General features: G+C 43.7%; 1 protein-coding gene across 5 annotated transcripts in view; it reads right to left on the reverse strand.

Moving 5' to 3' along the window:
- Positions 1-2807: 2807 nt before the first annotated feature.
- TRIO (trio Rho guanine nucleotide exchange factor) overlaps positions 2808-25900 on the reverse strand; it is a 403258-nt gene continuing 380165 nt past the window's right edge. For 4 of the 5 annotated variants that reach the window (XM_073332315.2, XM_073332317.2, XM_073332318.2 and 1 more), the window contains 8 exons: positions 25208-25346; positions 24784-24811; positions 17549-17711; positions 15365-15486; positions 8760-8838; positions 7837-8037; positions 6246-6384; positions 2808-4308 (listed from right to left, as the gene is read on the reverse strand). In XM_073332315.2, the coding sequence (XP_073188416.1) occupies positions 3766-4308; positions 6246-6384; positions 7837-8037; positions 8760-8838; positions 15365-15486; positions 17549-17711; positions 24784-24811; positions 25208-25346 (1414 nt within the window). In that variant the 3' untranslated portion in view covers positions 2808-3765. The other variant, XM_073332319.2, reaches the window with a different exon arrangement.

Consider the following 25900-nt stretch of genomic DNA (forward strand, 5'->3'; position numbering starts at 1 on the left):
AAACACCAGGGCAGGGGGAGATAAGAGAATGTTTTTTTTCTTGGCTGGGTCCCAAGGAGGGACTCCAGAAATGAAGCTGAGCCCAGGGCCCCACTAACTCTAAATCCGCCACTGGGTGCAGCACCAAACCTCAAAGTGCACCCTCTTCCAGACCCATTCCCCGCCCCATCCTTTCCACTGCAACTCTCCTACCCTCCCCACACCCTGCAGCATTGCCCTAGGCTATAAGCCCCATATTAGCTGCTCTCACCCAAGCTATTTGCCTTTTTCCTTCAGTCAGATTGCAGTGCTATTTCCAGGCATGTTGCACGCATCAGCTGGTTTGCACACTTGTGTCTGAGGGGCTTAACTTGCCCCTGTAGGCCTAATTGTGCTAATTTGGGACCCAGGGTGCATCTGCACTGTAATCTGAGGTCTGACTGCAACAAGCGTAGTCATACCCAACATAGCTTTGATCTAGTTAGTGCAAATAACAATAGCAGTGAAACCGCAGTAGCGTGCACTTGAGTTCAGGGACCCGGGCTTGTTCAGGCCATGCTGCCTCAACTTCACAGTTATTGTTATTCAAGCTAGCTAGGTCACGCCTACTCCTGCTGCAATCACACCTCTGACTGCAATGTGGACACGCTCCAAAACTTGGGTAAATGTGTGTCTGGGGGACCTCTGAGCACATCTGAACATTCCTATTGAATAGCCTTAAACAACCCCCTTAGAGTGCTCAGCCTTCGAAGTAAGCAGGGGACTGGGGTACAAATGAACGTTCTCTTTGATTAAAAAAAAACAACAACCCTGAGCACCCAAACTTGTGCAGACTTCTAGAGCAGGGCCTGTGCACCCACAAGTTCTCTGCCACTAATATTAGTTGAAAGGAACGCATTTTTGTCACTGAAACCCACCAGGTGAGTAATGTCTACACATACTCTCCTTGGGTTAATCCTCTTCCCCACTGTGGTTTATTGCCAAGCCTAATCCATTTTCCTGCTCAACAAGAGGAGGGACAGGTGTGTAATCACAGAGCAGCAAGGAGCTTGAGCGTTTATAACAGAAACAATAGGTTGGGATGGGGTATTTTATTTTCATACCTTAGAAGAGACTTCAGGCTGTTTGCCCTGTCAGATAGATCTCTGAATATTCTGTATGTTTATTTCTGGGATTTCCATGGCAAATTGTGCGTGGGGAAGGGAAGTGGGTGCAGGGAAGAGAGAGAAACAACTAGTTTTTGAAGCTGGGCAATATACAATCCTGAAAATCAGGAATTCAATGAATTGACATGCAGAAGTACTACATATTGAGTTACGGACCTTTAAATTCATCTTTGAATTGCAAATAAGGTAAGGACAAGAAGTGTACATATTCAAAAGCTTTCCACCTGAATCCTTTGAAGGATCTAGATGGAGTTACATCAGCAATAATGAAACCATCCCTAGATTAAAACGATTTTCCTCATGGGTAGCATGCTCCAGATTAAATATAAGAGTGACTGGAATATACTCCATTTTATATGATTTAATTTTGATCCTTTGGTTTCTTGATAAATTGGCAATGTGGCCCTTAATTGGGTGACGTCTGGCTGCAACTGTTGTATCCACAGTTGCTCTAAAGGTATACAATGCAGTGACAAACAAGTCCCAGAAGGGTAGCGAATCAAATTATCTAATCATGTGGGAAGACAAGGATACCGCAAAGCACTCAACACTTAGAAGTAAAGGGCAAACAGTATTTTGTGGGGCATACTCCCGGCTTTTAAAATAGGCAATTTAAATCACATTCTATAGCAAGGAACTATTGCTGTAGCTTCAGTGCAGAGCACCACTGAAATATAGGAAGACCTAGATCATAAGGTCTTAAAACAAGAGAGATCAGACAAATATGTCAAATATGTTTAATTTTTTTTTAAAATAACTGATGGCAAAATAAAATATTTACATCACATCATACTGTTTAAACACATAACGTCACTGTACAAAGAAATATACATGCAAAATAAAGTAAAAATTTAACTGAAATAATAGAGGAAAATAAACACGAACAAGATGTTATGAGGTTGGTATGAATACACATCCAGTTTTGAATTCAATTTTCTTTTAAAAAGTTTCTGTACAACTTTACAAAACAAACAAAAAACAAACAAAAAGGAATAAATAGAATACAATGGAAGCGGCAAAGCTTAAAACTAACCAAAGCCAGTTTATGGCTTAAGACCCATATATCTAACTAGTGTGGGTTGCAGGCTTAGTTTCCTTATTAAACATGGCATTTTGCACAGAGAAACATAGACGACAACACATCCATGTGAACTCCTTGATGCACAGAAAACCATCTCTGTCTTTTTAAATATTTCATCACATGTTAATATTACCTCAATCTTAAAAACAGTTACATAAGATACAATTACATTACGTGTCAGGTCTTATAACCACTACTGCTTGGATGTATTTCTTCACCAAAGAGCAAAAAATTCATTCAATTATTGTACAGAAAGCAGTAAACGCAGATTTGAAAATTCTAAAAAGTCGTAAATGTTGAGACTGATTTTGGGAAAGTAATACTTTGGCATTTTGAATAATAATATAATAATAATTTTTTTAAAAATGTCACCCTATTTCTTATTCAGTTTGTGATTTGGGTTATGAATATCTAATTTATTTATTTACAATCCTTAAAACTCACTAGATTTTTTTTTACTAAGTTTTATGCTAAAATCTCATCTTAAACTAGTAATGACAGTGTGATACAATATTCCCTCCCTCACCCGCCCAGAAACCCCAAACACACAAACAAAACCATAAAGCTCACCGTACTAAGTATGTGCTTTTTCTATATATTTATTACAGTTACAACAGAGGTCCTCATAAATAGTTGCATAAAATGTTAAAGCCACAACATTGCACATGATATGAAATAAAACAAAATCCCAAATGAGTGCATTTACAGTATTTTCATCCTGCTGTATACTGCTCGACAATCAGATTGGCAGGTTGGGCACCAACCCAAAGTCCTTTTCGAATGGGACAGCAAGGGCTGACCTGAACTGAAGACCCGCACAGTGGTATACCACCATTTAGGAAGGAGGGAGAGGGGGAGAAAAATTACAAACCAAAGGCAGGTAACAGTCTATATACAAGTAAGGCCTACATTTTATCAGAGCAAAACGATTCATTCTATTTGTATGCAAAAATTTTGAGGTTGGATGCACTTAAAAGCAGAGTCTGATCTCAGTGCACTGCTATGTGAGATACATACAGGCGAGGCAACTGGAAAGCTCTAGGACCAAGTGAAAAACGGACATCAATGGAGTCTATATCAGTGGGCAGCCAATTTGGTGAGTTTTCTCCAGGTGTGATTTGATATTTGTCTTTGTTTGTTCGTTAATACCAGTGCTTTGAACATAGGCATTTATTTCCTTGAACACATCTTGAAAATGATAGATCAATTCATTTGCAAAATTCTATCAGTTTGTTTTTTTAAAAAAGTGTTTTTTTTGTTTTTTGCAGAAACCTGAATAAAATACTGTTACTGTAACGCTCTTGACTGCCTTTCACAGAGTACAATGCTATAGTTCTCCACCTCAGCGTAGTTTGCATTGCTAGTCCCAAGTACTACTGTGTGCAGGTTTACTTGGAATGCATTTTCACACGAACATTCTAGCAGCTGATTGGCTCTGTTTTTTTCTCCAAAATTCAAGTCAACAGCTGATTGGCAGGAGATTTCTATCTCCAGTTTGATTGGCAGGTGAAAGAGAATGAGAGAGAATTTCAAGCGAGGTCAAACTCTTGGCAAGAGCCTGCTCTGTAAGAAGTTTTTAATGCTACGAATGGGTCGAACATCATTCTGGTGTTTTCGCCGCTCAATGAACGAAGTCAGTCTGGATATGTCAATGCTGTCAACATTTTTGCTATTCCCCAGCTGCAGCCATTGCTCTTGAAGGGCCAATGCAGCAGAAGGACGCTTAGCCGGGTCATCCTGAAGTAGGAAACATACAAAATCTTTGGCCTTTTGGCTAACTCCTTTGAAGTAGTCATCTGGGAAACTAAAGTCTAAGCGGCAAATATTCAGGCAAGTTTCCTCTACACTTTCATCCAGGAAAGGAGAGACGCCACTAAGAAGGACATATGTGAGCACTCCAATGCTCCAAACATCTGAGGTGAGGGAGACAGGATTTCCGAGGATAATTTCAGGAGCTGCAAACTCTGGGTTCCCAAGTAACTGGTGGATATAATAGGTGGTATTGAGCTGGACGGCATCTCCAAAGTCAGCCAGTTTTATTGTTGGCTTAGCTGAGCTCTGATCCACCAGAATGTTTTCAGGCTAGAAAATACAAAGAGAAAAATCATACCCATCTTTCAAATAAGTCTAGCACACATCTAACGCCCTAGTTTACTGCTTCCCCGCCAGCGGGGTCAGTTGGTGAGCACAGCAAACATTTACAAGCTAAGTGGATTACAATGGTTAGCTCCACAAAGTTCCTGCACCGTTCTATCAAGCTCCTCAAACAATCCTGCAGCATCCTGCAACATGTGATCATCAAGTTTTAGGTTCTCACACAGTCATGACACAGGAAACACAGTCCTGCCTTAGTCGGCAAAAACTCACAAGAAGAGTTCTGCAGAAAAGCTTCACCGAAAACAGGAACCCTGTAAACCTGCATTTTGAAGACCCAACGACTTTTGACTGATACTGTGTATATAATACTCATTGACTACTTGCCTCTGACACAGAAAAACAACAAACAGCACATATTTGAAGACTGGGGTAGCAAGTTAAAGATTTTTTTCCCCCAACATAGAAGTGTCCCTTAACATTTACATGCCATTTATTTTACAATATAGAGGCAGCTGAACTGAGCTGAAGTTTAAAATCAGTCTCTTGGAGCCACACTGGAAACCACAGGAACTCTTACAAGCACCTCCTAAAAGCAATGAGGGAAGGTGGAATTTTTATTGTGTTTTGAATTAAAGAAAAGTTACTTACCTGTAACTGGATCTCAAGTAGACCCCCACTCTTGAATTCAGCTGTGCATGCCATACAAACCCAGAAACAACTAGAAAGCTCTGACTTTTTGGGCCCACAACAGCTGTAGATCAAGCCAATTTTTTTAATTAATTTTTTTTGAAGATGAGTAGGAATCTGGGGCATGATGGTACTGCCTCTTTTTTCCTCTTCTTTTCCGATCAAGAATGAAATCTGCAGAACTGAGTTCAAGGCCCCTTACAGCCTAGCAGACCCTTCCTGCACAGAGGATCTCTTGGTACCAGATTTCCCCATCTAAACCAAAATTGGGTGGGAGGAAGGGCCAGTAACAAGCTTCAAATCCATCTTGAAACCCTCAAGACTTTTTCCATCAAAATGGATCAGATACAAACAGTGAAACCCAGATGGATGGAACAAGAAGAGAAGAATGAGGGGGGATTTGATAGCTGCTTTCAACTACCGGAAGAGGGGTTCCAAAGAGGATGGATCTAGACTATTCTCAGTGGTACCAGATGACAGAACGAGAAGTAATGGTCTCAAGTTGCAGTGGGGGAGGTTTAGGTTGGATATTAGGAAAAACTTTTTCACTAGGAGGGTGGTGAAGCACTGGAATGGGTTACCTAGGAAGGTGGTGGAATCTTCTTCCTTAGAGGTTTTTAAGGCCTGACTTGACAAAGCCCCAGCTGGGATAATTTAGTTGGGATTGGTCCTGCTTTGAGCAGCGGGTTGGACTAGATGACCTCCTGAGGTTCCTTCCAACCCTGATATTCTATTCTAACGATCCAGGAGATGCCCTTCACCCAAGCACCTCAGACAGAGTACAAAAAAGAGAAAAGGAGAATTTGGAGCCACAAGAAGAGCAATTCTTGAACCCAATTTGCACAATAGATTCTGTTGTTTCAAGTGGAGAAAACGATATATATAACAAATTCCCTAGGCAAAAACCAAGCAAACAAATCAAGAGTGCATTACACAAAATCTAACGAAAATGGACACGAACAGCTAATGAACAAAACTGGAAGACACAGAGGAAGTTAAGACTTTCTGTTTCAGTGGCAGAAAACAACTTGGGGTGCATGGGGGGTGGCAATTTCCACCACTTCATATAACCTTGAATGGAGCATTCTATGGCTCAAGGCAAAGGTTGCATGGCTCTCAATGGCCATTCTAGGAAGCCATTTCTAGGAGACCCAAGTTTGTATGTAGCATGCAGCTGCACCCCAGAAATCGCAATCTCTTCTGGTAACACTCCAGGAGTACCATCTGCTCCTCACCTTTAGGTCCAGGTGTGCTATTCTGCAGTTGTGAAGATACTGTACAGCTTCCAGAATCTCTCCCAGATAGAGCCTGATCTTCCCTTCAGTGAGGTTTCCCCATCGCACAACACAGTCTAAAAGGCGACCCTGGTCAGCCCTATTGAAGTACAAGAGTTACATTTCATTGCAACACTAAAACAGCAACATTTAAAAAACATATTTGCTAATTTTAAAGTTTCAAAAGCATTTTCAAGTTAAACTGTCCTTATCTTCACCAACAGCATCAGTTAATTCACTATTAGTGAATCCTGGCTACCATTACTCACTAGAAGTTTAATCTTACTTTTCTTGAAGTCAAATGACAAATTCGATGCCCCTTGGGATTAATCGTTCTGCATTAATCATGTGGCACCGTTAAGTGAGGATTACTATTCTGAAGCACATTTTGGAAGGGGGTGACTAAAGAAGGAAAAGCAGTAATTTCAACCAATAAAAGAAATGCTATAAAACTGTGCAACACTAGCTATTTTTGATGGGTACATTCCTTCTATTGTGAATTTTAAAAAATACTAGTAGAATACAGGCAGTGCAAGAACACTGCTCTAGAACCGACGGCTTTATTCAACTGAAGCTATACCAGGGCAACACAGCTAATCCCAATTCCAGTTTAAGTACTGAAGACCCCTGATGTACTTCACACAGTTTTAATCTACTGACTTTCCACTACATAGACCTGTAAAGATAACCCAGAAAAGCAGCTCACAACAATGTAATAAAAATATTATGGGGCCTCCATTTTTGGTGCCCAGTCTGAGACACTAACATTCAAGATGCCTGATTTTCATAACGTGCTGAAGCACCTAAAACCATTAGTTTCTTTTGAAAGTCTTGGGCACCATGTTCATGTTAGACATGCGGAGAACCTGCATTTTGAACCCCTTTGAATAGTGTGTTAACATACGTACAGATGGAACCTTTAATGCTTGTGCTGCATTTACAAAGAAGAAAAAACCTTAGGAGAATGAGGAGGAGGGTGGAGGGGTGCTGAACAGGGAAGCATGGAATTGTTGACCTAATTAGGATGCTACAAAAAGAACTTCCTCTTCCACCACCCACTACAGCTTATATTGAAATGTGATAGACTGCAGCTTCAGGAAGAGAGGAACAACATATGAGATGAGAAGTCCAGGCACATCAGCATTTTAGAACATTTACTCCATCCACATCTTACTCCTGTTCTCACCACATCTAAAGCCACTTACACAATTTCAGAGGGATGCTGTTATGAGGATCATTTCTACATTGCAACGATCCTCCTGTCCCCTCCTTACCAAACCCTTCCGATGGGAACTTGTTTACAGGAGATTTTAGTTGGGGGAACTGGTTCTTGTGAACAGCCAGGGCCTTTGCTTTCCATTATGGACAAGCGGAACATTTCAGTATTGCCATCTTTAAAAATAGAATGTGAGAGTTCCAGGACTTTATGTAAGCACTCTAGAAATTCTGTGAAATCCTAAACTTCTCCAAAATCATTCACAAACTACTACAATACCCAGTTGCATGAAGATTACACATATACATAACATAATGTTACTTAGAGCCCACACACATCTCTAATATTAAGATGTAGCTGGTGGAAGTCTCAAAGGTATCTAGAAGGCCAATGAGCTGGGGATGCTGGAGATTCTGCATGACTCCGAGTTCATGGGTAACCTGGTCTCGTTTCATCAACTTCTTGTTCACAAACTTGGTGGCCACTGCTCGCTTGGTTCCCTTCTGATCACATTTCTTCACAACAGAAAACCTGCCCCTGAAAAACAATTACAAAGGAAAAGAATTAGCTGAGGGCAGTGCTAAAAGACCAGAAACTGTACAAAATTTTATTAGGACAAATGTTATGGCTATGTCCAATGGGACATGAGTAGAGTAGAGTAGAATAGTTTGACTACATTCAAAGACTTTAAGTATTATTAATAGTCTAGCAAACTGGTCTTGATAACTAATTAGCAGTTACCAAAAATCTTTTTAAATATCCAGAAAAGTAAAATCCAGAATGTTATCTGTTTTCTAGGGTACTATGACTAAGTAATGCAAATGGATTTTGTTGGAAAGACTAAGATACTTAACTAAGGGAGTGCTGTACAATCTTATGGAGCACTTATGTACAATCATTTGCAGAACCTGCGCAATTTTTCATAAAACACATGCAGTGCATACACCCTCTAATTTTGCCCATGAATAAAGTTTCAGCATAAACAAAACTGCTTTTGTATTTAAACTATGTCATCTAGTTATGGCAGAATTTTAGCATTATGTTACTTTTTCTTCACAGGGTGAGCAATTCTGTGTTCTGTTTTTGACTCCAACAATTGATCATTGCGAGAAATAAATGTAAATTTCAAGAAGATTTCATAAAGAAATAATCTGAACCAATGTCATATTTGGACATTTCTCTTCCACCCTTCAGAGACTAACACACACACCGGCTGAACTTTCCAACCTTCACAATGAAATGGCATGGGTAAGTCATACCTGCCAAGTTCAGCCACTTCACTGTACAGGGAATCAAAGTTGTCTTTCCAGATTACCATGATCCCATCACTTCCAGGACCTTAAAGGAAAGACAAGTAGAATTATTTCTAGTACAAAAAAATATTTTCAGCCTTAATTTAAACAACCAATATTAAAAAAGGAATACTCCTCAGAATTTCACGACTGCCATGACAACCATAGGACTGTTTCAGGTGGCTGTAGGCCGGACAAACTCTGGAAATCGTGCATTATTTGGGAGTGGATTTTGGAGGGATGAATACTCCTCCATCACGGACTGACCATTGTCTTTTTTTGGTTTGAGACTGGGATGCATATATCCTGGAAGGGTGATAGGCCTGTTTAGTGGTGTCAGTGATTTTCAGGAACCCTTGAGGGCTAAGATTGCTCTTCTGATTGACCCCTCCTGATGGTTTGGTAGGACTTCATTTCCATAATGGAGAACAAAATAATATTCTAATGGCCTGTAAATGCCTTTCTCCTCTGGCTTTGTCCTACAAGTCATCACATAAGTGACTTGAAAAAGATGATGCAAGAAGTTGGCTACAGGGCTGGTGACTGAAGTCTCACATGAGTCTGAAGAATTGTGACAGATTTTAAGGTCACATGCTATGGCCTTGCAGAAATACAGGTGCTCTGTCCTACAACCTAGGAGTTGGAATTTTGTCTTTACGGGCTGGTGAAGCTTAATGGGGAGAGGCACTTAGGCCCCTGTTTATTGAGGCTGTCAGCATTTCCCGCCAAGGAGCTGAGGAGGAATAGGGATACTGGCTGTCACTGTAAGGCTAATGGTCCAGAAACCAATGCTTGATGCTGCCAGTCTGGCTTACTGTCAACTGGCATTCAGTCTCCCATTTTTGGGCAAGGTCATCAAGAAAGTTGTGGCAGGGACAGTAGCAGTTCCTTGAGTTCTAAGATTTCCTTGATCCTAATTACATCACAGTGTGGGATAGCTAGTGGAAGTGTGAGATAGCTAGTGCAACCAGTGCAACTTCTGATTATTTTATTCTAACTGTAAATAAATTGATGACATTTCCACACTGATTTTTTTTTTTTAATCTGCAGCAGCTTTTGATACCATTGCTTATGAAGCTTCCTTTATTGGCTTACAGATCCAGGCAAAGGAGAGAGGAATTGTTCTTGAATGGCTCTGTTCTCATCTCTCCAAGAGCCCAGAAGCTAACTGTGGGCTATCATTCCTCTGTGCTGAGGAAGCGTTCCTGCAGGGTATTACCGTATGGTCAATTGCAATGAAGTGGCTGGAAGCAGGAGTGAGACAACATGGGCAGCAGTGCACACAAGTATGCTGACATAACAGTGGAGTAAAACCTATTTAATATATAATTTCAAGCTTGGAAAGGGCTAGCTGGCTGTGACTTATTTGGACAAGTGTGACAAGCTTGGTGGGTTTGAAGCAGCAGCCAGAAGAATAGGTGGGATGTATATTGGGGTCCTTTACTGAGGGAGTGAAATTGCCATTTATAAACACAGGTATGTAACTTGGGTGTGTCATCAGATCCCTGGCTTCTCCAGCATGCCCAAGTTCCAAACACGGATTCTGTGACTTTCCATGACTTTTGAGTGGCTGGTACAGTTGGCTCCGGGGCTGCCCGAGCAGCTCAGGTAACCCCTGGGCCAGTTGCACTGGCCGCTACTGGGGCAGTCTTGGGCCACCGTCTCCTCCCCCTCCCCAGCAGCAGCAGGAGGAGTTGGGGAGGAGGGGGAGGGCTGGGGCACGGGAGGGGGTGAGGGCTCTGGGTAGCATCTACCTTGGGGGGACTTCCTGGAAGCGACAACATATCCTTCAATCAGCTCCTAGCTCCGCACGCTGCCTCTGCCCCCGCAGCTCCCATTGGCTGCAGTTCCTGGCCAATGGAAGCTGTGGAGCTGGCAGTGTGTGGAGCTAGGAGCTTAGGGACATGTCGGTGCTTCCAAGAAGCCGGATAGGGAGCCTGCCAACCCCCCACACCACCATTAGTACCAGCGGAGGTCCCGGGCTGCTCCCACCCAAGCACCCACGGTGCCTCCTGGAGCACTCGCGCCACCCCCCCCAGACCTCCCCCCTCCCCACGCTGCCTCCCTGAGCACCTACAGGCCCCCTCTCGAGCACCTGCAGCACTCCCAAGATTTAGTCAGGGGTATATAGTACAAGTCATGAACAGGTCACAGGGCGTGAATTTTTGTTTATTGCCCATGACTTTTACTAAAAATTAGAATGACTAAAATGTAGCCTTAACTATGGCCAAGAGGCCTTTTCCCCCCACAGGTACCTAGTGAGAAAAGCAGGACTTTCCTTTCCAATGAGGAACTAGCCTGCCCCAATTATGCCCACCTCATTATCACCTCAAAACCAGGCTGCTGCAATACTCTCAACATTGGGCTACATACACAGACTATTTCAAATCTGAAGATAGTGCAGAATGCCTTGACTGTTTTATTGAAAGGAGTTATGTATCAGGAGCACACGTTATGAGATCTGCATTGGTTGCCAATACAATTCAGAGTGGTGGTGGTGATGTTGCCTATAAAACCCTAAGTGGTTTGAGACTTGGTGATCTAAGAGGTCACTTATTTCAGAGCCTAGACTTAAGCTTCCAGACACTCTACAAAACTCATCCTTTTTTTTCCCCTCACAGGCTTTGGGGAAGCCCAAGTCTATTTCATAGTCCCCATATTGGCTGGCACATGTGTCAAGGGTAGGATGAGCAGTCCTTTGTTGTATTTCATTTTGTGTTTTATTTTATGGAATGGACAGAGCACAGAATGGGCATCTATAGAGGTTTGTATTGTATTGTATTGATTGTATCCAAATCAATGACAAAACATGAGCTTGACAATTTAAAAAAATGACTTAAGTAGTTTCAGGTATTTCACCTGCCCAAATCACCTACCAATTTTTGTTTTACCACTTTACTTAATTTTTCATGTTTTTAAAAATGTCTTTTGCTTCCCAACTGCTGGGTGGAGGACCCGTTTTAAAAAAAGGGAAATTTGTTAACAAAACACTGAAACTGTTATGTATGTTCTGTCAAAAGCATAAAGTAAACAAACCAGAAAAAATATTCTCATCTTAAACAGTGACATGTAGCTATAGTAGGTAAAAGATCCTGAAGTAAAACAGTCATTTTTATGTTGCTAGTGTTCCTTTATTCCCCCACATACATGCTTTAAAAAATCTGCTTTATTTCAGATCCTGAAGTAAGATACTGCTTGAAAGTGTTAGACGGGCCACATAAGAGGATTGTGTGGTTTTTGGATCTGAGAAACGGGAGATGAAGAATTATGCGCCACTAAGCATTTGGCCTTCCCTATTTAGAGTGAAAGAGCTTTGAAAAAGAGCTCAAAGGGGACATCTCACTAGTGTTTGATCTCTTGTGGGTTTGAGAAATTCTGAGATGACACAATTTTCGCCCAAAATGGCATTAAGAATACAGACTTAGAAAACGTGATTTCAATACAGATCTCAGCTGGTATTGGTAGCCACTGAGACTGCCAACTGGGACAAGAAAATCACTACAGGATTCCTGACTCACCGGGCCAAGCTGGGAGCCACTCAAGGAACTAGTAAACTCAACTCTTCCCACACAGGATTACCATCTGTGGGTGCCCCAAACTAGTTCACTTCTGAAATCTGTCCAGCCTTGCTGAGGCTACTGGCGAAGGAATATAAGAATGGCCCTACTGGGTGAGACCAAAGGTCCATCTAGCCCAGTATCCTGCTTTCGACAGTGGCCAGTGCCAGGTGCCCAAGAGGGAACGAACAGAACAGGTAACCATCAAGTGATTCATCTCCTGTCGCTCATTCCCAGCTTCTGGCGAACAGGCTAGGGACACCATTCCTGCCCATCCTGGCTATTAGCCATTGATGAACCTATCCTCCATGAATTTAATTCTTTTTTGAACCCTGTTATGGTCTTGGCCTTCACAACATCCTCTGGCAAGGAGTTCCACAGCTTGACTGTGCGTTGTGCGAAGAAATACTTCCTTTTATTTGTTTTAAACCTACTGCCTATTCATTTCATTTGGTGATCCCTAGTTCTTGTGTTATGAGAAATCATAAACACCACTTCCTTATCTACTTTCTCTATACCAGTTATGATTTTATAGACCTCAATCATATCTCCCCTTAGCCATCTCTTTTCAAAGCTGAAAAGTCCCAGTCTTATTAATCTCTCTCCATACGGAAGCTGTTCCATACCCCATATCATTTTAATTGTCCTTTTCTGAACCTTTTCCAATTCCAGAATATCTTTTTTGAGATGGGGCTACCACACCTGCACACAGTATTCAAGATGTGGGAGTACCATGGATTTAAACAGAGGCAACATATTTTCTGTCCTATTACCTATCCCTTTCTTAATTATTCCCAGCATTCTGTTCGCTTTTTTAACTGCCGCTGCACACTGAGTGGATATTTTCAGAGAACTATCCACAATGACTCCAAGATTTCTTTCTTGACTGGTAACAGCGAATTTAGACCCCCATCACTTTATATGTATAGCTGGGATTGTGTTTTCCAATGTGCATTACTTTGCATTTATCAACATTAAATTTCATCTGCCATTTTGTTGCCCAGTCACAAACAAAGTTGTGAGAGATCCTTTTGAAGCTCTTCGCAGTCTGCTTGGGTCTTAACTTTGGGTCTTAATTTTGTATCATCTGCAAATTTTGCCATCTCACTGTTTATCCCCTTTCCAGATCATTTATGAATATGTCGAATAGGACTGGTCCCAGAACCCCTCAGGGACACCACTATTTACCTCTCTCCATTCTGAAAACTTACCATTTATACCTACCTTTTAACTGGTTACTAATTTCCCTCTTATCCCGTGGCAGCTTACTTTGCGTAACAGCCTTTGGTGAGGGACCTTGTCAAAGGCTTTCTGAACATCTAAGTACACTATATCCACTGGATCCTCTTGGTCAGCATGCTTGTTGACCTTCTCAAAGAATTCTAGTAGATTGCGGAGCCATGATTTCCCTTTACTAAAGCCATATTGACTCTTTCTCAACAAATTATGTTCATCTATATGTCTGACAATATTGTTCTTTATTATAGTTTCAACCAGTTTGCCTGGTACTGAAGTCAGGCTTACCGGCCTGTAATTGCTGTGATCATCTCTGGAGCCCTTTTTAAAAACTGGCATCACATTAGCTGTCCTCCAGTCATCTGGTACGTAAGCTGATTTAAATGATAGGTTACAGATAACAGTTAGTAGCTCTGCAATTTCACATTTGAGTTCCTTCAGAACTCTTGGGTGAATATCATCTGGTCCTGGTGACTTATTGCTGTTTAATTTATCAATTTGTTCCAAAACCTCCTTTATGACACCTCAATCTGGGAGAGTTCCTCAGATTTGTCACGTAAAAAGAATGGCTCAGGTTTGGGAAACTCCCTCACATCCTCAGCTGTGAAGACTGATGCAAAGAATTCATTTAGTTTCTCCGCAATGGCCTTATTGTCCTTGAGTGCTCCTTTAGCACCTCGATCGTCCAGTGGCCCCACGGGTTGTTTAGCAGGCTTCCTGCTTCTCATATACTTAAAAAAAATATTTGCGATTACTTTTTGATTCTTTGGCTAACTGTTCCTCAAATTCTTTTTTGGTCTTCCTAATTGTATTTTTACATTTCATTTGCCAGTGTTTATGCTCCTTTCTATTTTCCTCACTAGGATTTAAATTCCACTTTTTAAAAGATGCCTTTTTGCCATCACTGCTTCTTTTACTTTGTTGTTTAGCCATGGTGGCAAGTTTTTGTTCTCTTACTATGTTTCTTAATTGGGGTATACATTTAAGTTGAGCCTCTATTATGGGGTCTTTAAAAAGTTTCCATGCAGCTTGCAGTGATTTCACTTTTGGCACTGTACCTTTTAATTTCTGTTTAACTAACTTCCTTATTTTTGTGTAGTTCCCCTTTCTGAAATTAAATGCTACAGTGTTGGGCTGCTGTGGTGTTTTTCCTGCCACAGGGATATTAAATTTAATTATATTATGGTCACTATTACCAAGCGGTCCAGCTATATTCACCTCTTGGACCAGATCCTGTACTCCAATTAGGACTAAATCAAGAATTGCCTCTCCTCTGGTGGGTTTCAGGACCAGCTGCTCCAAGAAGCAGCCATTTAAGGTATCAAGAAACTTTATCTCTGCATCCCGTCCTGAGGTGACATGTACCCAGTCAATTTGGGGATAACTGAAATCCCCCATTATTATTACTGAGTGTTTAATTTCAATAGCCTCTCTAATCTCCCTGAGCATTTCATAGTCACTATCACCATCCTGGTCAGGTGGTCGGTAATATATCCCTATCGCTATATATTCTTATTATTAGAGCATGGAATTTCTATCCATAGAGATTCTGTGGTACAGTTTGATTCATTTATAATTTTTACTTCATTTGATTCTATGCTTTTTTTCACATATAATACCACATATCCCGTGAAAAAGATAGACATAAATCACCTCTAAATTTCATGAACTCAGAGGCCAGGGTTTTCTACATACTGTGGATAATGTATAGCCATCCTATGAAACCCAAGACTGCTGGTAATGTTATCAGATGAAAAGAGGCAAAGGAGACAAACCCACCTAAAACTCGAAGACTGGCTGAAGATGAAACTGAACCCATATCATTTGCAGCTACACAGGTATAGATACCATCGTCGTCTGTGGTCACACCAATGATTTTCAAGGATACTTCTCCTAAATCACTGCAAAACACATTAGAATCAATCAGGGAGTTCCATGTCCTATTTAGAAGTCTCCAGCTCTCAACGCATCTTACATTCAAATTCAGCACTCTTACAATACACGCCCACCAACTCCACTAAATAATGGTATATCCTAGCTCTGAGCATTTCAGAGTGACATCTTGCAGACTCACATTAGAATCAAAATCTTCATCTGACAACTCGTCTCCTGTTGGCAAACCCTCTGACGCCTGAAGATCAAGAATTTCCTTTTTCTCCTGCCATACTGAAGTCCCCATTTTGTAGCAACTTTTGTGTCAGAGAGTCCCCTATGGAACCATTTAATACTGCCCTCCTCTGGCGGAAAGATCAGTACAACCCTCCTTCCCAAACACTCAGGAGTACTGTTGTTGTCACTCCATCACCAGGCTGGCCACGGGACAAATTTGAGTGTCATCCAATTGCTTAAAACATAACGAAACTTTCTGCCACAACATTTGCTTGACTATCTAGTGTCAGGAAAACACTGGATTTTATTTTATTTTTAAAAGGACTAGCAACATTTAACTAATCTTACTCTCAGTTCATTCAATCACCACCTCTGTGTTTAAAAAAAAAAAAGGTCACCAAAAATAAGTGAATTTAGTGACTGTGAAATAGAGAACTAATAACTATAGCTTGAGTCAGGTGTCAGCACTGTATCAGCTTCTCATTCAGGTCTGACACTGAACCTCAGCCCCGCAAAACCTCTTCTATTCCAGCTTTATGCCTCTCTGGAGCAGAGATTGTGTTTGGTGGAAAGGACAAACATCTAACTAGCAGAAAATTTCACTTCTGCATTCCAATTTTTACTTGCTATTATTGCAAGTACCACTAAAGTTTCCAATAACTGAAAGTTTATTCAATAAACACCTCACTATTATTTCCTCTTTATTTGTTCAGGATATTTACTTTGTGCATTTGACAGCACTTTGTGTGTAACCAGTTAAACAGTTCTCCCAGTTGGTGTGGGTCTCTAACAGCAGCAGGGGAGAAGAAAACAATAAATAAATTAGGAAAGTGTGATGGAGTCACAACAATTGCCAGGCAGACTTAAGCAGATGCAATATCTTAAACTTCTTTTAACTGATTTTTTCAAAATTGGCTACATTTGGCCCTTAAACTCTAACCCCTTGTTTTGAAATCAATGATGCTTAGATAGTGGTCCCCCAACTTTTTACCTTGCGTGCCCCCTCCCACCTCTGGGGCCAGGAGAAGGGCCATGGCCCAAGGGCGGGGGAGGGGAGATACATGGACGGGGTAAAGGGGCCAAGGCTGGGGCCACAGCTGAGGGCACGACTGAGAGCAGAGCCTCGGCTGGGGTCCTGGGAGCGAGGCCAGCAGCCAGGGCACCGGAGTGGAGCTCTGGGCACAAGGCCAGTAGCCCTGGCACCGGGGGGGGCCTGAAACCAGGGCTGAGCCAGGAAAGAAGACAGGTGGCACTCCCTCCCCCACCCCCTGTGCGGGCTGGCCCAGGCCCCAGCTGCACTCCCCCAAACGTTCCTTCATGCCCCCTAGGGAGGCACGCAACAATTTGGGGACCTCTGGTTTAGATAAAGAGCCAGAGCCCTTCCAGCAGTGACTCCTCTGTAGTTTCACAAAGACATGAAACATTTCATACAAAACCTTTAGATCAGCTACACTCCATTACAATTCCCTGCAGTCCTCCTCTAGAACTCCTACAGAACAAATCCTGCATTAATGCTGCTTGCTGAGACTATGGTTTATTCCTGAGATTTTCAAGAAGCGTGAAGATACCTCTAATGCCCTTGTCCAAAACAAACATACACTCATCCACACCCAACACTGTATGATTTCTGGATTAGCAGCAAACTGGAGGATTGGCAGCTAAAGCCTATTATGTGCAGTCAAAGCACAAACAGGAATTTGAACTCCATTATTTATTTTGGGGGGTGGGGGAGGGAATGGAAAAAGTAAAATGGGACTGAAGGCAATGCCCCACACTTTCAAGAAAACAAGTCATTCTGCTCTCCACAGAACTCTCTCCTTCAGAATGCTGAAACAAGCGAACACACTACTGTACCTGTATGAAATGCTGTAGTGACTGTCATTGCTTAGGGTGTTATGATCAGGACCCTTCCAAGTTACTGAAGCTTTCGGGCGACCACAGACTTTACACCTAAAAACGATGGTCTCTCCTGTCTCACATGTGACCTCACCCAATGGTATTATAAACTCTGGGGGAACTGCAAAAGGAAAAGTAATTACAATAAGTGGACTGAAGTTACCACCCTTTCATCCTGCTCTCCCATCATTCCAAGATAAAGCACTGCATTTACAAGTTTGGGGCCTTTCCCTCTCCCCTTGAAATACTTATTCTACATGTCCAATTGAAGCCTATAGTGTCAAGTGGTTAGACCAAGCAACGGGGACTCCGCAGAGTTCTAATCCTTCGTCACCATTCTCTGCATGAACTTGGGCAAAACATTTTGCCCTTGTTATTCCTTATGTTACCCACAGAGATCTAACTGAAAACTAAACACTGTCTGAGGTGAGTTTCCTGAGTAAATGCTACAGCGAGTGATCTAAATGGATGTGCTGAGGTTTTGGGTTTTTTAAAAGAAGTGTTAGCATGTGTAACTCTATTCATCTGAAACCAAGTCCAATCTAATGTCAGGATGAGCCTGAGTAACCCTGAGGAATGAGAAGGGATGAGAAGGTTACTCACCTTGTGCAGTAACTGGGGTTCCTCAAGAAGGTGGTCCCTGTGGGTGCTCCACTTTAGATGTCTTGGCACACTACACTTCTAGTCGGAGACTTGTGATAGCAGTGCTCTGGTTGGCTGCGCACACGCGGCAGCCATCTCACGCTGCTTCAAGCAGCTACCCCATGAGCGCAGCCAACCGCCACCCGGTTCCTTCTCTACCCCAGAGGATCAAGCCGGAACTCTGAAGCAGAGGGGAGAAGGTTGGGAGCACCCACAGGGACAACCATCTCGGAGAACCTCAGTTACTGCACAAGGTGAGTAAACCTTTTCTTCGTTGAGGAGTGTCCCTGTGGGTGCTCCACTTTAGGTGACTGAAGAGCAGTGCCCCTCGGTGGAGAGGAGGGGCTTCGTAGTTGATGTATGTACAGTGAAGAGCACCGATAGACTGAAGTGAGCGTCTGCAGCTGACTGCTGTTCCAGGGCATAGTGTTTCGTGACAGTATGGAGTGATCCCCAGGTAGCTGCTTTACAAATATCAGTGACAGATACATGTCTGAGAAAGGCTATGGACGTGGACATAGCTCTAGTGGAGTGTGTGCAAAGTCCAGAAGGAGCTTGCAGATTGTAATTTTGGTAACATAGTTTGATACAATTAGAGATCCATTTAGAAAGTCTCTGGAAATGGTTTGGCCTCTTGATCGTTCTGTTGTGGATACGAATAGCCTGGATGATTTTCTGAATGTTTTTGTTCTCTCTACATAGAATGCCAGCACTCTGTGGATGTCTAGCGTGTGAAGGGATGCCTCCCTGTTGTTGTTGTGTGGCTTGGGAGAGAATACAAGTAAGTAAATGGATTTATTGAGATGGAAGAGGGAGGCAACCCTGGGTATGAATTTAGGGTGTGGGCATAGGATGACTTTGTCCTTGAGGAATGTGGTATAAGGTGGTTGTGCCATTAGGGCACCCAAATCTCCCACTCTTCGTGCTGATGTGATAGCTACTAGAAAGGGAAACTTCCTGGTTAAGCGTAGGAACAAGCAGGTCACTAGTGGTACAAAGGGTTTGCCTACGAGGGCAAAGAGAACAAGGTTGAGGTCCCACATAGGGGTTGAGTCTGTTAATGTGTGGTAAGTATTCTCTATACCCTTGAGAAAGCACTTAGTCAGTGGATGGGTGACGACCGTGAGTCCGTCCACCTTGTCGTAAAAGGTGGTGATGGCTGATAAGTGCACTCTGAATGAGCTAGTCGAGAGGCCAGATTTTTTGAGTGTCAATATGTAATCAAGGATAGTGGGTAACGGGGCCAACTGTGGAATGATTTGCTTGTCTCGGCACCAGATGGAGAATCTTTTCCACTTGTGTGCATATGTTTTTCGTGTGGAGAGACATCGGCTGTTAAGTAGAATGTTTTGGACCTCCTTGGAACAGCGTAATTGGAGTTCTGTCATCCCTGAATTAGTCATGCGTAGAGACAAAGTGTTGGAATGTTGGGGTGACAGAGGTATCCTGTGTCCACAGGTGAGGCAGGAGGAGAAGGGTTCGTGATCTGATAGCCACTGGGGTCTGGTATGGGAACCAAGTTGGTATGGGCCATGTTGGTGCAATCAAGATGACTCTGGATTTGTCTTGTCTGATCTTGTGAAGGACATGATTCAACAGGGGGATCAGGGGGAAGGCATACAAGAGCGGGGCCTCCCATCTGATGAAGAAGGCGTCTCCAAGAGAGTTGTGTCCTGGTCCCGCTCTGGAGCAGTATTGTGGGCATTTGGCATTGTGGGTTGTGGCAAAACGGTCTATTGAGGGGAATCCCCATTGTTGGAATATAGTTTGCAGAATTTGTGCTTCTAGTTCTCACTCATATGTCCATGAGAAGTTCCTGCTGAGGTTGTCTGCTGTGGCATTCTGGTTTCCAGGTAGGTAGGATGCCATGATGTGTGTTGTTGGAGATGCACCATTGCCAGAGGCAGACTGCTTCTGTGCAGAGCAGGTAAGATCGGGCCCCTCCTTGGCGATATATATAAAACAGTTGCCAAGTTGTCCGTGAGAATCTGGACAGTTTTGTTGCAGATCGGGGGAGAAAGTGATGGCAGGTATTTTGAATTGCTTGGCGCTCCAGTAGATTTATGTGGAGATTTGACTCCTCTAGGGACCATTGGCCCTGGATGGTGTTGTCGGCCACGTGTGTCCCCCATCCTACCAGAGAGGTGTCCATGGTGACAGTGACTGATGGGGTTTCCCTTTGGAAGGGAAGGCCTCAGCAGACATTTGTTTGTTTTGTCCACCATGTGAGCGAGTCTTTCACTCTGCTGGGCATTGTAAGCAGTCTGTTGATTGGGTGTGTGTGAGCAATGTATACAGTGCAAGCCAGGTTTGTAGACATCTCAGATGCAGCCTGGCTTGTTTCATGACAAAAGTGGTAGCCAGCATGTGTCCGAGAAGTTGTAGGCACGTTCTGGCGAATGTTTGTGGGCTGTGTCTTACTGTTGTGATTAGGTTTTGTGACAAAGTTCCTCCTCTACCTTGGTGGGTCTTGTGCTTATTGGCGGATTTGCTCGCCTTGGAGCTTCACGGCAGCCCTTAGCTTGGCTGTTTTCGTGAACCCACAGTCCAGGTAAACTCCTCCTGTGTCTGACCAGGAGTTGGGAGGTTTGGGGGGAACCTGGGCCGCCCTCTACTCCGGGTTCCAGCCCAGGGCCCTGTGGAATGCAGCTGTCTAGAGTGCCTCCTGGAACAGCTGTGCGACAGCTACAACTCCCTGGGCTACTTCCCCATGGCCTCCTCCCAAAACCTTCTCTCACCATAGGACCTTCCTCCTAGTGTCTGATAATGCTTGTACTCCTCAGTCCTCCAACAATATGCGTTCTCACTCTCAGCTCCTAGCGTCGCTTGCTCCCAGCTCCTTACATGCACACCACACACTGAAGTGAGCTCCTTTTAAAACCCAGGTCCCTGATTAGCCTGCCTTAATTGATTCTAGCAGCTTCTTGATTAGAACACCTGCAGCCAATCAGCTTGTCTGTCTTAATTGTCTCCAGAAGGTTCCTGATTGTTCTGGAACCTTCCCTGTTATCTTACCCAGGGAAAAGGGATCTACTTAACCTGGGGCTAACATATCTGCCTTCTATTACTCTCCTGTAGCCATCCGGCCCGACCCTGTCACAGTTTCTTAAGGCAAGAAACCATTGTTGGGGTAGCCGTGCTGATGCCATGACACAGTCGAGGTGTGCCCTTATAAAAGTCCAGTTGTTGGGTTGGGGTCAGGGTGGATTTCTGTAGGTTGGTTTGTAAATAGGGTTAGGGTGGTGTGAACTGCCTCATCGTATGTCGGTGCTTTCAGCAGGCAGTCGTCTAGATAGGGGAATATGGTCCCACCCTACTTGCGAAGATGTGCTGCTGCAATGGCAAGTACTTTGGAAAAAAACCCTTGGGGCCATAGACAGGCCAAAAGGAAGTATCTTGTATTGGTCGTGTAGGCTGCCCAGAGTGAATCGTAGGAATCTCCTATGCAGGGATACAGATTCCAAGTGTCCCTCGTGTCACACGGGAGTCCTTCAGGGTGTTTAAGGAGACATCTGTGCTCTCTGCAAACAATTTCTTCCCCTCAAAAGGTAAGTCCTCTACTGTTGCCTGAACTTCCCTGGGGAAGCCGGACAGATGGAGCCATGAAGCCCTCCGCATGACAATCGACGTGGCGATGGAGCAGGCTGCTGTGTCAGCAGAATCCAGAAAAGCCTGCAGAGCAGTTTTGGTGATGAGGAAATCCTCTGCTATGTCGTCTTTATATTGTTCTTTTTTGTCACCTGGGACGTGGTCAATAAAAGATGACATCTGAGAAAAAAAATGTTGTGCGTGTACTTGGCCAGTAATGCAGAATAGTTTGCTATGTGCAACTGGAGGGTCGCTGATGAAGAGGCTTTCCTGCCGAAGAGGTCTCGGTGTTTCCAATCTTTATCATAGGGGTGGTTTTGGTTTGATGTTGCTTCCCCCTTTGATTAACTGCCTCTACCACCAATGAGTTTGCAGTAGGGTGAGTAAACAAAAACTCAGCTCCTTTAGCTGGCATGTAGTACTTCTTGTCAGATCACTTACAAGAAAGTAGGGCTGTGGCTGGAGTCTGCTATACTGTTTTTGCTGGGGCCATGATGGCAGCATTCATGGGTAGTGCTATCTTGGCTGATAGAGAAGTTTGCAATGTGTCTGTCAGCTTATGTTGAGTCTCTGGTAACTCAGCCAATGAGATGTCTAATGAATCAGCTACTCTTTTAAACAAATCCTGAAAGGATTTGAAATCATCTCCCAATGTGGGGGGAGGTGGCATTATTGTTTCATCTGGAGATGAAGCTGGGATGGTGTCACCCTCCGGCCTGTCCGCAGATTCTTCAGCTTCCTCCTCCAGCAGTCCTGGGGAAGCTGGAGCAGATGGAGATGATCACTGTGTCCTGGACCTGGGTGGATTGGATGGCTGGGTATCCTGGGCTCTGTATAATACCCAGGAGTCCCAGTATGACCACTGCAGTGGGAAGGCCATGGGAGAAGACACCCTTGTGAGGGCTGCCAACCCACGCCCTGTGGGTCCAGGTTTAGGAGAGGAGTGATGAGGTGTGCCCACTCTTGTCTCCACTTCCTCTTCTTCATCACTGGAGAGAGGAGGGGCAGAGTCAGCGAGTGTCACGATAAAGCTTGGCCCTGACTCTGGCCAGGGTGCCATCGGTACCAAAGAGCAGGTGGAAGCAATGAGGAGGTCTGCATGGCTGACAAACTGCTGAGGTACCGGGAGACTCGGTGCCATCAGCACAGGCAAGCTCAGGCTGGGAACCAGAGGGAGCGTCGGTGCCGCAGACTTGTCATGTTGTATTGGTGCAGCAGGTGGCACCAGAGTGCGGCGCTGTGCCTGAGGTTTCCAATGAGGCTTAGTTTTGCTGCTATGAGAGTGAGACCGCAGAGGGTCTTTTGCTCCTCAGGATGTCTCGGTACCGGACGGGCCCAGTGCCTCGTGGTCCGGTGCTCTGGGTGCTGTTGATACTGAGGCAGTTTTTGTGTATGGGGATTGCTTTTTTGGAGGTGAATCCTGGTCTGGAGAGGAGTGAGACCACTTTTTTGTGGCTTTGGTAGGACCAGGGTCCTTAGCAGTCATTTTTGAAGAGGACCCCATATCTGAGGCAGCTGAAGGTGAGAACTGGTGAGGTGGCGTCTTGGACTCGGGGTCGGAGGATCTCTCATCATTAAAAGTTTTAATTGGAGGTCCCTGGCCTTTCTTGTCCACGCTGTGAGTTTCTTGCAGTGGGGACACGTTTGGGTAACGTGTGTCTCCCCCTGCAGGCAACGGACACACTGCGATTGGCTGTCAGTCACTGGTATTGAGAGTCTGCAGGTCAGACAGCACTTGAGACCTGCAAAGCCCAGCATGTCTGAGAGGCTAGCTGAATGAAAAATGGGAACAGTCCCGGTCTAATGCCTCTTTGGCGGCTGCCTGCCAGAGGCAGGGACAAAAATGGGAAAGTTTTGTTTTTTTTTAATGTGAAAATGAAAGAAAAATGAATGGAGAGAGAAACAATCTGGAAAATTAACTGAGAAAAGGGCAGAGATGAAAGGAATATGAGAGTACATAGGCCACTGCCATCGTTCTGACTGAAACCAAGGGCAGGAGAGAAGGAACTGGGTGGCGGTTGGCTCCGCGTGTGGGGTGTCTGCTCGGAGCAGTGCAAGACGGCTGCCGCACATGCATGGCCAACTGGGGCACTGCTACCACAAGTCTCCGACTAGAAGTGCAGGGCACCAAGACACCCGCAGTGGAGCACCCACAGGGACACTCCTTGAAGAAGAAACCTAAAGGTACCTATGAAATTATGTTCTCTTCAAGATCTGGGCCCTTGCCAGAGCAATCCATGTATTTATCACCTCACAACTGGATTACTGAATAGAGTTTATATCTGACGATCACTCAGAAGCCGGAGCTGGTGCAGAATGCTGTAACTCCATCCAATATGTGGATGTTAGCAAAATTCAGCAAACACACAGGTTTTCTGTTTACTCGTAGGTCTGATCAGCCCTTGCATTTGAGGTGCTCTTGTTAATATTCCCTAGATTTAAAGGTGAGGAAATGGAGGCAGGGCATTCTTGGGGGAGGGTTCTCAGTTCTAGATCTTGTTTCCCCCCCGCCCCCCATCTCCAACACAGCGTGGATTTTACAGGCCTTCTGTGTTCAATACAAGACCCATCTCTTTTTTCAGGCGTAAGCCATACTGGGTAGGGAGAGGAAAAGAGTGGGTGGGAATCTGCTAGCAGTGGTGTCTTTGCCCATTTCTTAAAGGTATGTTACACAGTACAATATGTATTTGTTATTATTTGTGGATATATGCCCAAAGTTCCAAGATAATATCACAGCACGTACTTCAGGAACTGCCTTCCCTTCTCCCTTCTCTTCTTCAAGTTTTTAAGACACAATACAGTCAATTCCTGATGTGTGTCACATCAAGCAAGTGACTATTTCTGGTGATGAAACAATGAGGAGTGGTTTCTCCTACACTCAAAATCACATCAGCAGATACAATGCAAAGTATGTTTTCCTCAAACTATGGTTACGATGGCTTTTAATTATTAGAACAACTTACCATCATAAATGTAGTTGGGGTTGAGAAGCTGAAAAAGAGAGAAAGTGAAATAATTAATTCTTTCAAGTAACATTCTTAAAACTAATATTATTTCCAATGGTCTAAAATGAAAAAGCTTTAGCATGGTGATGGGTTTTAGCCATACCCACAAAAGCACAGAAGCAGCTGCAACTCAGTGTTTTGGCACCCATACCACTCTCCCCATATTCACTTTGGAACGGCCTTACAGCCCCAAACTGGAGGATCACTTCCACAGGCTCTGAATTTGGAGAAACAACATGAAGAACCACACTCACTGAGCCAAATTCCTCCTTGGTCTAATGCCACTCAGGTCAATGCTGTTACACAAGAGACAAATTTGACCCATTATATTAACTTACCCCACAGGCTCATTTTTGAAATACCATATCCTTGTAGCATTTACCTTCACGGAAACCTTGTTGGCAAGTCCTTCTCGGGATTTGCGATAACCATTTTCTAGCTTGCCTTCCCTTTTGCCGTCTTTATCTTTTTTCTCAGATTTCTTCCTTATACGGAGTGCTGTGTGCCAAGATGTTGACTTCCTGAAGGCAGAACATTAACATTTTGTTCAACTCTTTTGAGCTCTCAGCAGGGCATTGTGCTGTTTAACTTCACTTGCACTGGAAAATTTTAATGTTTGTAAATATCCGAGAGAAAAGATTGCAGAGTCCAGTCGTGTTGAGTATGGGAGCTGTAAAGGAAACTCATAAATATCTTCAAGAAATCTTAGATTTCCTGGTGACCCTCTAAGCTAAAAGTATCAATTTTGATCTCAGTGTATTTCTGCAAAAAATTACAAAATTAAAGGATGCAGGGTAAGTATAAGAGACATTTTGCCTTTGTTTAAAACTGTAGACAAAATGAAAGATCAATGAGAAGCGTTGTAATGTATGGAATCTTACCTATGAAGCGAAGTCTTTCATAAAATCATGGACACTGTTAGTCAAACACAGCAATGGCCCATCTGTCCTGTCTCCAAGCACAGGTGCCGTTTTTTCAAAGTGATGGGGGGTGCTCGACCCCCCAGCTCTGCCCCCACTCCACCCCTTCCCCCAAGACCCCATCCGGCCCCTTCCTGCCTCCATGCCACCCCCAC

This window comes from Lepidochelys kempii, chromosome 2, assembly GCF_965140285.1.
Source record: "Lepidochelys kempii isolate rLepKem1 chromosome 2, rLepKem1.hap1, whole genome shotgun sequence".
NCBI lineage: Eukaryota > Metazoa > Chordata > Testudines > Cheloniidae > Lepidochelys > Lepidochelys kempii.